Source organism: Choristoneura fumiferana, chromosome 4, assembly GCF_025370935.1.
Source record: "Choristoneura fumiferana chromosome 4, NRCan_CFum_1, whole genome shotgun sequence".
Lineage (NCBI taxonomy): Eukaryota > Metazoa > Arthropoda > Insecta > Lepidoptera > Tortricidae > Choristoneura > Choristoneura fumiferana.
Window position 1 is genome coordinate 6,583,230 of NC_133475.1, and position 11,944 is coordinate 6,595,173.

At 35.1% G+C, this 11,944-nt stretch overlaps 1 protein-coding gene across 3 annotated transcripts; it reads left to right on the forward strand.

The window, feature by feature from the left end:
* The first annotated feature begins 56 nt into the window (after window positions 1-56).
* Window positions 57-11,612, forward strand: LOC141427369 (thiamine pyrophosphokinase 1). Of its 3 annotated transcripts, none has more exons than XM_074086716.1 (7): window positions 57-366; window positions 513-820; window positions 1,081-1,240; window positions 1,638-1,807; window positions 2,259-2,345; window positions 6,290-6,569; window positions 7,999-8,129. In XM_074086716.1, exons 2-7 carry the CDS (start codon window positions 788-790, stop codon window positions 8,127-8,129), a joined length of 861 nt encoding a protein of 286 aa, XP_073942817.1. In that variant the 5' UTR covers window positions 57-366; window positions 513-787. The 3 variants fall into 3 exon arrangements, with proteins under 3 accessions (XP_073942817.1, XP_073942816.1, XP_073942818.1); XM_074086717.1 differs by adding an exon at window positions 8,866-11,612 and having other exon boundaries at window positions 61-820; window positions 7,999-8,121; XM_074086715.1 differs by having other exon boundaries at window positions 57-820.
* The last annotated feature ends 332 nt before the right edge of the window (window positions 11,613-11,944 follow it).

Consider the following 11,944-nt stretch of genomic DNA (forward strand, 5'->3'; position numbering starts at 1 on the left):
AACTTCGTATCTTGGCGTCCCGTTTTTGCTAATATTGTTTAATACGAGAATGAAAGAGACGGTACGATACGAACTTTGATTTACGTATTTCGAGGTAGCCCCCCCCTGCCTGTGATGGTTTTGCGTTTTCATTGGCTGAAATCACTCAGTTCAAAACATGTTCAATAGGTGTTTTTTGAGTAACAAACTTTTTCAACAAAGTTTTTTTTCACTCACTCTTTCGATTATTCCACGATTATGCGAATCTTCATAGACACTTGAAATATGCTTCAAATCGTTTTGCTGCATTTTAGTGTTACTCGTGTTAAGCCTGCAGGCAGTAGCTTTATTCCATTCCTAATCTTTGGCCTTTGCGAGAGGCGTGCCGTGAGTTGAATAACTACAGTCAAATTAAGAGTTGTTGTTGTTGTTTCTTTAAAAAAATATGGCTCTGTCCATTGGAGGACAATTTTGCCAGAAATTACAGAGTTTTTACGTTTAGGTATACCTTGATTAATATTTTTGCCTTACAGAGTTGAAATAGCTTTGGAATTAACAGCTGTCAGCCTGACAGTGACAGATTAATGACAAATCAAAACAAAACCGGCCTCATTGATTGATTTGTAAAGGGCAAAAAGCTCGCTAAATAGCGAATTTGATTAAAATGTTATCAAACGTACTTAAGACCTGATAGACTTCAAGGTGAACAATTATCAAACTTTACAACCTTCGAACGTTTGAGAAATTAAATGGTGAAACAGTTCACTCTACAGTAGCGCGTACTCGTACCTAACACATTTATTGTGAAATGGCTTTCAGGGGTTTAACGGTCAATAATATTGTAAGTATTTTTAGCCGCAGACTTTATTTATTTTATACGTAATTTTATCTTCTATTTGCTTTAAAATACATGTGTTTTATTACGGGATATGTATCCACCAAATCAGTGTTGAAGTGTTTAAGCTTTCAACACAACCACGATACGCAGTTCAAACATCTAACCACGTGTGTTTATTATTTTTCGGAATTAGGTCTACCTATAAAAAATGATATGCGATAAACAAGTGATAGCAAATTTACTTTGTTTATTTTTATTTGCAGCACAATCAATGCCATGCCAACTGCAATCCGGTACAGTGTCGAAAATGGGACATAAGTCAGTTTATATATCAGAGGGACTCGACTATCAATTATGCAGTAGTGATGCTAAATACACCCATCACCCAGAGTCAACGGTTTTTCACAGAATTTTGGAATAATGGTGATTTATTGACAATGTTATGCTCAACTTTAACAATAGAAGAATCATGAGATAAAACAATTACAATTACAAATATACAATTTTTAGTTGTAGTTTTCAAAAACATATCATTGCCATGTTGAATTACTGACATCTTTTTGATCAGACTACAATATCAAATAACATACACTCGCCTTCATTGCTATATAGTGAAATGCCTAATTTACTCAAAATACAACAATAGAATCACAACAGTTACAAATCTTGATAATAGAATTCTGTTAACATATTTTAATGACTCACCAAACTGTCAATTCTAAGGAAATCTTACAATTATTTTTTACTTATTCTTTTTACTTATACTTATACTTTCTTTACTTATACTTTTTTTTAATTTATAGTTATTGATTAATTTCAGCCACTGTAAGAATAACAGTAGACGGCGGAACAAATAAATGGGAAGACTATGTAAAAAGTTTACCACAAACAGAAAGTGAAAATATAAAACCACCAGAACTTGTAACCGGAGATTTTGATTCAATCTCAAAAGACAATTTGGAGAAATATAGAAAACAGAAAGGTTGTAAGGTGAAACTTTTTTTATAATCCCTTAAGTTTGATGGACAATGTCAAACCTGTGTCTCAACAATGGTCACATTGTTTTTGTTTACAAAAAAAAAGACAAAATGAATATGAATAATCACATTTTGTTATTTCCTAGATACAATTTCTATGCTTATCAGAGCTAATATTTTACTTAAGTCAGTACTCAAATGATACTTTTAAAAAGCAGATATTATTACATCACATCATAATACAATTGTCTAGGAGTGTAATAAGATGATTTTTTGTCAGAAAAAGTAAAGAAGACTGTACATGTCAATAATACTGTTATAACTAAAATGTATTAAAGCAACTTGTTTCTACAAGTGTCTCAGATGATTGTTGTTACTAAATAAATAAAAATGTATAGATATAATACTAAATGTTTAAATCTTGATGCATAATGATTTAATTGAACATGTTTTTATTGTTTTAGGTGGTCCACACTCCAGACCAAATGTACACTGACTACACAAAAGCTTTAATGGAACTAAACACACATTGCCAGCAAGCCAACATAAATGTGAGTTTAATATTTTTTCTATAGTCTGTATTGACTAAGGAAATCCGCGAGAGGTATTTGAGTGATTTGGACCTGTTCAATGGTGCAGTGAATATTATTTTGAGTTGTCTGGTATTGGAAGATGCAGTATGAATTTACAGGTTCATCAAGCACTCATTAGGCTGGCATAGTCACACAGGTGCACTTAAGCCTAAAAAAAAATAGAAAAAAAATATTTTTTTTTCTTCCAAATATGCTTCCCTACTCTAGAGCAGAAAAAATTATGAAAATCCTTTATTGCGTTGCATATTTTAATATTTTTTTTTTATTTGAGTGTCGGAGGTTTCACATGAATTTTTGTTATTACATTAGCCTGCATGGTGTAAAAAAACTAGTGTTAGGTTGGTGAACCCCATTGTCTTCTGAAATTTGACAGATTGCGTCTAATCAGCTATTGGCCCCATTGGTATATAATATATATCCTAGCTTACCTGTGAAAAAAAAGCAAAGGAAACATTTACTTCTCTGGTTCATTAATAATGAGCTCTAGATTGTATTTGTCCAAAAATACAGACAATGCAGAACTTTAGACTAAAAAAGATGAACATAACCACTTCGTACAAGTCCATGAAATAGTAATGGGTGAAGAGGCTTCGCTCACATGGACATCAAAGCACTTGTCCTACCGCCGACGATGAACGAGAAGCGAGCAGAGCTAGAAACTAGAAACGAGTTGGCGGGCGGCGAGAAACGATTGCATAGTTCCTATAGTTTTGACCGAGGCTATAAGCAAGTGCACGACTGCAACGACCAGGCAGTCGCCTATACCGTACTAATTCATGTCGATAGCGCCGCCATCTCCTTTATCTAACCTAAAATAAAACAGATTGTTGTCGTTTGTTTCAGATAGATGTCACTGAAAGCTTGAGATCACAAATTTTATTTATTAAAAAATATTTTGTCGTTGATAATTACCGCAAAATGAACTTTATTTTCGAAATTGACAATCGTATTGTTTTCTAATATAAAAGTCACATAATTGTATCCGCTCAGTCGTTACAAATATTTTTTGTGTAGCAACCCTCTATGTCAGGACAGGCGTCTATTCGCGCTCAACAAGGAACAAGATGGCTACGCTACGTTGCAATCGAAACTCGTGCACATTCCACATAAAAAGTAAAGACAGTGCTGCAAACGGAAACTGGTTTACTTAAGAAGACTGAATTCAAGCGGTCTCACTTCTCTTTGCAGCCTGTTTTTAGTTTTATGTGAGCTGGGAAGCAAATCCAGTAAAGAAAAGAATACCTGTGACTATTAATAGCTATACGTATGGATGGATATATACATCAATGGTACTAGTTAGGAAATGCAGACGGCGCTTCAAAACAGTCTGCAGAGACGAGAGAGGGCTCTCTTTTCCCGATATTATACTGCGACGGACGATCACTTCACTGTAGAGTAAAATGACGACTGTTTGTTCTCTCGATGTGAGTATTCCGACTGTCAAGCATCGCTGAGCGAGTTTTATTTTTAATATTGATTTTTACTGTAACAAACTACTAGAGACACTGAGAGTTCTCGCCGGCAGTGTAGACAGCCAGCGATCAACTATAACAGTCGAGTTAATAAACTTGTGAGCAAAAATTCAATCAAAAATATCTGAACACGCTTCTACACCGTTAACAATAGCCTTGTTCATATATTTTTGCTCACATGTTTAAGAACTCGACTACTATGTGCATCTCTTTTACTGGCACGGGATCTGTAGGTACCCTATCTTTTGTTCGTTTCTTATTTTCCTAGGCTAGATAATAGTCGGTCGATAGCTAATCGCTTCCTCGCGCGGTAGGACAAGTGCCCAATTGTTTCAAAAGACATACTGGAATTAAGTAATTCGTACAAATTATTTCGCTGAATAGTAAAACATTCTATGTACACTTTATACAATACTGATTTTTATTTATGTAAGTTGTATGGTGCGAGTAGGTAGATCGTGCGCTGGCGATGCGTGACCTTATCACAGTATCATTATCACCTTCGCGTAGTTGCACCGAAATTAAACGGTCACGACATTACAACCTGTCTTAATTGAATCATGTTCTCTTATTTTACACTTTAAATGGAGGAGAACAATATACGCTCATATCAATAAGATAAATTTTGATATAGTATGTCAGGTATTTATAACCATACACATTTTTCCCATCCAGCATTAAACATAAACGTCATTAAACATAAAATCCAACGTCACAATCTGCTTCAACCAATCCCTCCTCAAAAACCATCTCTTAACAATTCTTTAAAATGAGATTGACCACTTTTATATGTGAGTTAGACCAAGTGCTGCCCAAACGAAACATACAGTGCATTACTCCATAAGCTAACACTAGACTGCACTAATGCGATTTAAGATCTACCTATCCCAGGACAGGAGTTATGAAAAAAAAAATATCTTTTGGTTTGGTTTGAACTTTAGTAGATTGATAACCAGGGGTCGGACAAAAAGTGCGGATGACGTAAAAATTACGTAATCTTGCACACAAGATGATGTTTTTATTTAAACTTCCGTGTGACATGTAGTAACAAAGTAGCATTAATGGAAGTAACAAAATAATCGGAAATAAATCAATGGAATTCAGTGAATAAAATAAATTTCATATCGTTTATAAAGAGGTTGATAAATGATGTGATAATTGTTTATGGAAATCAAAAATACTATTTGAAATCATCCTATTAGTGATTTGACGTCATCGACACTTTTTGTCCGACCCCTGTTGATAACCAAGGGTTGAAAGTGACCCATTTCACCCGAGTTATTTTGTTAATAGTTCGAGGGCAAATGGGTAATTTCACCCGAGTTAGACACTACTTTTCATTTCGATTGTGAGGAAAGTAAAATACTACAAAAAAAAGAGAATAATAATAAATTGAATTTACTTATATCCAACCTCTAACGGTATCTTTTCGACCTGGCTACTTGCTACGGCCGACTATAAAAAAAATAAGAGTTGGTCACGACCAAGGAGCTTATATACAAAACTAGAGGTTGAACGCCAAACGAAGAAGTTTGACCTTTATTACTTATTTATATATTCCATCTCTTTCTTTCACATTTCACGAATGACTTCCATCTCTTTGTTAACCTAACTAAAGAAAGAGGTGGAATATGTTCGTGACGTAACTATCAAATTTCTTGTTGCAAACGGATGTTCGGCGTTCAACCACCAGTGGTGTACGTATATAAGCTCCTTGGTCACGACGTGCATCTAGATGGCCATGCCGAAACGTGAAAAAAAAAGTGTCATTGACGTTTCCACCCTAGAGATGAAAACGCAATTTTCTACCCAGCTATATTTACCCATGAAAATTAAACTTTCCGAACAGGAGAGATGAAAAATCATTTACTTGTTACGTTAAAAGTATTAACAGTAGAGTACTAATCGTCATTTAGTTAATTCAGTAGCAGACAATTTTCAAAATATAAATTTTTGTACTAGAAAGTAACGTAAAGGAACTCGTTAGAGGTATTTTCATTTCAGGGCAGCATTTGGTCGTGACAATTTCTTTTACTCAATTGAGTATGAAAGATTCAACCAGCCGGGCCAAAAGAAAACTCGCGACACCCCTATATTCTCAATTTCTTTTCTTTTGAACGCCAGCAACAAAAAAAAAACTAAAATTGTCAAGAGATATCGCGCCTACAAAGCCGTGCTTCCGTACCTACAACTTGCAATTGCGACCTACAATATGTGTGTTCAAAGTTCAAATTCTGTTTTGCCACTATGTGACATGGCGTGTAAGTGATACTTTTGTATGTTGAACTGCTGTCCCTTCGCCGCCCTCTGAAATTTCCCTTTCCCCGTGCACTAGGTATGTGTCACAAATTTATTCCCAATACCTTTTCATATGTTACATTCCTTGTAAGTATCTATTCTATAACTTACCCGAATCAACTTTTGTTCAAGGTGCATCACGTGATAGCAATAGCACAATCGTCACGAAGAATGGACCAGATATTTGCCAATGTAGAAACAATGTTTCATGTCAAAGAAAAGGCATTATTAAGCCCTAGTACTAAAGTGTACCTCATATCAGACGATGGTATATCGTGGCTGCTCTTCCCTGGAGACCACTTGATAGAAATACCTGAGGAATCCTTGAAACACCCGAGAGCTTGGTGCTCCTTGGTCCCAGTAGGAGAACCTTGCACAAATGTTAGTTCTACCGGACTTAAATGGAACTTAGGTAACCATTGAATAGTTTTATAAAGTAAAATAATTGTATTTAGTTTAAAAAAACTGTTAGTTAAAATGGGCAGGCCATATAGCACGGAGAACTGATGGCCGTTGGGGCCGAAAATTTCTTGAATGGAGACCGCGGACGGGCAAGCGCAGCGTAGGACATCAACATCCGCGGGATCACAGTGGATGCAGGCCGCTTCCAACCGAAGCAACTGGAGGTCTATGGGGGAGGCCTATGTCCAACAGTGGACGTCCTACGGCTGAGATGATGACGACGAATTTAAAAACTAACCTCACCAAATTAGGAAAGTTAAAAACCCCCGACATATTAATTTTGAAATTCCATATCTCAAAAACGGCTGACCCGATTTATATCAAACACAGCTTAGAATTACCGCAAGGAAATTCACTTTCACGTAAACAAAACAGCATCGAAATCTGTTTGACCGTTTGAGAGCTAACATGCCACAGACAGACAGACATTGGCATCAAACTTATAACACATGGTAAGCCAGACTGATTACTCCATCATCAGATCCTGGATATCATTCTTGGTAAACTATGACAAAGTGTGACTATTCCAACAAGCCCAAACACGGCTAGGTTTCGTTGTTCTTTCTTGGAGTTCTACTCTAGTTTTTGGCTCCATCATCAAATCATCACGTTTTTTTTATTGTGAGAAAGAGGAAAATGAGCAAGCGGGACATCTGATGGGAACTGATCACCACCGCCCATAAGTACCTACCTACCAACTATTTGAGGAGAGTCATTGGTCCGATACTATAATATTATTCTACTATTGAACTACGCATAATTGACAAGTTTTGATTCAGTAGGTGCCACAATAAAAATTGGGTTAAAATTAAGTTCAAAGATGATTTAGATTACAGTTGTATCATTCATTCATTGAATGTATTGTACAGTTGTCTTCAATTTCTTCGCCATTTTTTAAATATTTTTAGAGGGTTAGTTTCACTGAACGCAAGTCAGGAGCGTCAAGTATTTTTTACAAATTGTAGACACGCCCTTGACGCTGTACACTCTGAACTTCAATCAATGTATGGAAACATTTAAAGAATCCCGAAGTACATTTCCCAACTCCCACCAACTAGATTTATATATCTGCTAAAATACTCCAGAAGATTTTGAACACACCTTGTTTATGTTTTCTATGAGCCACTAGGCCCTAACTAACCCTGCCTGAAACAATAAATAAAGGTACTGCTACACATGCTTGTTACTAGCATGCTAATAAGCATGGTTATAAGCATGCTAGTACCTGCAGTACCTGTATGCCACTAAAAAAGCAATGCTCAATAGTAGCATGCTTTCGTGCTAGTATCTAGCATGTGTAACAGTACCTTTAGTAAAGTATATTTAAAATAAATGAACGCCTAAATCACATATTTCTTTATTCAATTTTTTTTTTTTAGATAATCACACATTAAAGTTTGGTGCATTGGTCAGCACATCAAACACATTCAACGGATCCAAAACCGTGACAGTCAAATGCAGCCATACCCTTCTTTGGTCTATGAGGGTTCCCAGTTTATTAAGTAAGTGATTTTTTAATAGAGGAAGATTAGCGAGCCTTGGCAGCAGCAATGTAAAGCAAATATTGTTCCCTAAAAAGTCCAGCAATCAGAAATTTAAATCAAAATTGAATTGCGATAAATGTAAAGCAAGGTCATTCACATTCGCACGAATACGTGATCAACATTGAAAATGCTTACTACCAAAAATAAGCCTCAGAGGGAGAACTTGAACCATTTCCATCAATGTCCGTGATGACGAAAGTGACAGTGATGAATACATTTTACTTTGACTTTCTTGGGTCAGATTTTTACTATGGCTCGGATCATTCTAAAAGAAATAGGTAGATAGAATCTATGTTTTCAAGAATAAAATCCATGAGCTCTTCCAATCCATTTTCATTTCATTTCGTATACCTAATGTACGAATGTTTCGGCGTTTGTATGTGTGTGTGCCCTCTGTTACATATTTTTGAAAGCTATGTTTTTATCTGTAAAATGTGTTGCCAGTGCAATTTTTTTATTTGCCACCAAGATTCCATTCCATGCTGCCAAGATTCGCTGGTGGATAATTATAAAACTTTTGTTAAAAAGCAGAAAGTACACTTGCACCTTGCACACTCTTTTATGAACTTTTATTATTTTGATAAAGTTTTATAGCACGATAAAGCGTAGTCTTGGTGTTAGATTATGCAACATACCTCTCTCTGTTCTGGCCATACCAACTTGTGATTACAATCCATTTGCTAATCTTTTATTTATTTTCAGGTTAATGTAAAATAACATACGTATCTAAACGTACCAGTGATCACGAACAAAATGTTGAGACTGAAGATTACAGTTATTATAAAATAAACAATAAATTCCGTCGGAGAACCTGCAAATGGTAAATAAGATTTAAGTCAGGAATAGAGGTACTATCACAACCGGTTTAGTTCTTAGACTTAGAACTACACCTTATGAGGAAATTAGGCTGTTTAATGTAACTAAATACATAATTAAATGAATATATTTTAGTACTTTCTGCATTTTGTGCCCCTGTATGTAATTATAGAAATTTAAGTACTTATATAAAGTACAAAGGGCTATTTGAAAATTAAATATGAAAAGAGCTTACCGAATACTATCATTATCATGAGACGAATGTGTAAACGATACGAACAATACTTAAACATACTTAGTACCTAATTGAAATGAAGAAATATAAAGATGTAAGATTTACTATGGGTGGTGTGGGTTCTCAATATGTTTGAATTAAGATACCGATAACTTAAAAAATAATCTACCAAATGGCGTTACACTTCTTAACTTGAGGTATCGGGCGACTGCGTTTTGCTTGATGTCTTTCGAGTTTATTTCTGCCATACGATGCAGAGCCGTCTGATCTATTGAATCGCGTTTTTCGAATGTACTGGAAACTACCTCAATTCCTATTATTTAGGACCGCCTTATTTTTTTTATGGGAAATGTACCTATACTTAGTGTCACGAGAGTTGAAGTGAATGATTACACACACGCACGCACGCACGCACGCACGCACGCACTCACGCACGCACGCACTCACGCACGCACGCACGCACGCACGCACGCACGCACGCACACACACACACACAAACACACTTAGTGTACTTAGTGTATTTCTTGTTTTGTTTCATTATTTTTTATAGATAATCCCTAACAAAATCATTTAAATAAACTTTTTGGTATCTTGCAATTCACTGTTGCGCTTGTTATCCGTACGAAAAAAAGAACTCTAATTTCAAAGTCCCGCTGTCATTACATACATACGTTACCTCAACTCTGGTGGCACTGCCTATACCTAACCTAAATAAATAAAAGTTCAGCGTACTATTTATATACTAGCCATTCATTGTCAAAGTGTGTTCTGCGGAGCCCTGTGGATCTGTGAAGCTTCTACGGGTACTGGTCATAATCAAAACAAAATAAATGCTTAACGAGTACCTTAACTCGAGTAGGTAATCTATTTTAGGGCTACCGCAAATATAAACTTTTTCAAAACGGCTCCGTCGCCAAAAAAGTTTGAGAACCACTGATCTAGACCAACTCGGAAGACGAAATGTTGTCTAGATTTTGAACAAAAAAACACAAATCGCTAAAAAGTTGTTATTGGGCACGTATCTGAAATTGAAATAGCGATAGTTAAAATATCGACGATCGAAATATCGAAAGTCAGGATATCGAACGATCATAATAAGGTCGAAATTAAAAATATCGATAGTATATATTATTTAAAGAAGATTTGTTTACAAATTGTTTATTTTTAACTTTAATTATTATGTTGCATGATTTTTATGTACAGCTAACATCTACGCTACGCACATACAGCGCATAATGATTTCGTATCTATCCTCCTATTTCGTGCACTTGAGCCTAGGAATGCTAACCGTCCATATAATGACATTAGATGTTAAGATCCTTCGCTATTTGAACTTTCGATATTTTGACCATTCGGTATTTCGGTTTTAGGAATTCTAGACGTCGATATAATAATAGTAGATATTTAGATCGTTCGATATTTTAACTTTCGATATTTTGACCGTTGACTTTTTAACTGTAGATATATTCACTTTCGATATTCAGATACGTGTCCTTGTTATTATAGGTACAGTCACCAGCATTAATATCTGCCACAGCAGAGCGTGCAAAAATATCTGACACGTCCCGGCCGTAGAAACAGAGTCGTATCAGATATTTATGCACGTTTGTTGTGTCAGTTATTGGTGCTGGTGACTGTACACATTCAGTCATACTAGGTAGGTATATACAAGAATTGCTTGTTTGAAGTAGGTAAACGAAATCACCACAAGAATTACCTCTTTAGTTATAATGTTTTGAATAGTTTGAATGGAATGACGTAAAAGTCTAGATTTATTGTTATTTAAAATAGTTACAGTTAAATTAAGTGGAAACTGTGAAAAGTCTTGGTTACTTTACTTAGCTTAGTTTGTAATATTAGTTTTATTAACGAATAATAAATTGCAATGTTAGTTATAGGTGAAGTAGTTCCTTGATCAATTTACGTAGGCGCAGGCTGGTAGGTACTTACTTTTTTTGTAGTTGTTATTAATTTACCTTTTAACCGCTAATGAATTAAATAAAAACGGCACTCTGTGCAACAGAGACCTAAACACAGTATCCTCAGTTTCAAACTGGGATAAAAGGCGGTTGGAAGGTTATTGATCAGCAAATGTAAAATCTATGTGAAGAATTTTTGTTTTGATATTCTGTGTTGCGTGTTATTAAATTATTGTAAAGGTTGTTATTGTAATGAAAATTCTACCGTGCTTGTTGATTATTTACTGTATAATTAGTAATTAATTATAGCCGTTACGTCGTAAAAGTGGTGATTGTAAATTTTAGTTGCAAGTTATTTTAGTATGTATTGTTTTGATGCTATGTAAGCTTCACTGAAATTAAGTTTTTAGTTTAGAGATTAGTTTCTTCATAAACATAAAACGTGTTAAAGACAATATAATACAATTTATCCAGTTAAATTTGTTTGATTTCTTAAATTACTGAATTACTTATATAATTTAGTAATTTCTGAAGGAAATTTTATTATTAAATATCATGATCTCGGCCTATAAATATATACGTGCCATTGGAGCGCACAGGCCTCCTCTCAGAGTGAGAGGGCTTTGGCCGTAGTTCCCACGCGGGCCCAGTGTGGATTGGGGAATATTGAATACCGATCTGAAATCTAAAAGAAATAAAAACTATTCTTCCAGTTAATTATTTAATTACACGAGTGACTATTAAAAAATCCTTGATTATAAATTTAAGTAAGTACCTAAATCATTTTAAGTGTTTTATAAAAACACATTCT